The sequence below is a fragment of the Terrapene carolina genome, unplaced genomic scaffold, assembly GCF_002925995.2.
Source record: "Terrapene carolina triunguis isolate 2854851 unplaced genomic scaffold, T_m_triunguis-2.0 Scaffold102, whole genome shotgun sequence".
In the NCBI taxonomy this organism is placed as follows: Eukaryota; Metazoa; Chordata; order Testudines; family Emydidae; genus Terrapene; species Terrapene triunguis.
The window spans coordinates 2393408-2394463 of NW_020664453.1; the positions used below are offsets into that span (position 1 = coordinate 2393408).

Consider the following 1056-nt stretch of genomic DNA (forward strand, 5'->3'; position numbering starts at 1 on the left):
GTGTGTGTGTGTGTGTGTGTGTGTGTGTGTGTGTGTGTGTGTGTGTGAAGGAGTCTGCTGTGTGTTTCAGAGACATGTAAAAACTCATTTCTGTTTCCTTGGAAACTCCCCCATTCAGAGTATCACAGCTTGACAGAGTCCTGCACGTGGGTGCATGGACACGTGTGCATGGACTCTCCGTGTGTAATAACCATGTGAACTTGTGAATGCATGTGTGTATGTGATCGCTGCATGGCTAGGTGTGTGTGATCTGTGTGCCGAGGGGCGTGTGATCTCTTGACTGCAGGAATGTGTGTGTGATATCTGTGTGCCGGGCTGTTTGGGGGACAGGGGAGAATATGTGTGCAGATGATCCAGAAGCTGAGAGTCAGATAGGGGCTGAGCCCAGTTCTCTACTGACTCTGGAGGGCCAAGTCAGCTGCAGGCTGAGCCTGTCCCCTCTGGAGCCTCTTCTGGGTGACTCTTACCTGACTGTCTGAGTGCCGAAGGGGGCACCTGTAAAGCCCTTTGCTGCCATTCTCTGCTCCCTGGGGATGGAGGGAGCCCCCCCGCCCCCAGTGGCACAGCTTCCAGCAGCTCCGGAACACTGCTGCCATGACAACCCCATACACTTGTTGCCTTTCTGTTCCCATGAAGGCGGAGCTTCCAGGCAAACCATTGCATGGGGGGGCCTCTGGCTCCAAGCCTCCTGTACCTGTTACAGCTCAGTTTTAGGCCCTGCCAGGGTTGGGGAGAGGAATGCAGCCGTTTTGAGCTCGCTGTTTGATCCTTGGTTAGTTTTGATGCATTACATTTTATCAGATGTGCACGGGCTCGGCGAACAGCCGTGCTCCTTGCCTGGATGTGCATGGGCTCAGCAAACAGACGTGCCCCTTGCCCGGACGTGCACGGGCTCGGCAAGCAGACATGCCCTTTGCCTGGACTTGCACAGGCTTGGCGAGTAGACGTGCCCCTTGCCCGGATGTGAATCGGCTCAGCGAGCAGACGTGCCCCTTGCCTGGACTTGCACGGGCTTGGCGAGCAGACATGCCCCTTGCCCGGACGTGCACGGGCTCG

At 56.6% G+C, this 1056-nt stretch overlaps 1 protein-coding gene across 1 annotated transcript in view; it reads right to left on the minus strand.

Moving 5' to 3' along the window:
* LOC112120542 (lymphocyte expansion molecule) overlaps positions 1-596 on the minus strand; it is a 15919-nt gene extending 15323 nt beyond the window's left edge. Inside the window, 2 exon segments of the mRNA XM_026651722.1 lie at positions 468-556; positions 558-596. Coding sequence (XP_026507507.1) covers positions 468-556; positions 558-596 — 128 coding nt within the window.
* Between the last annotated feature and the right edge of the window lie 460 nt (positions 597-1056).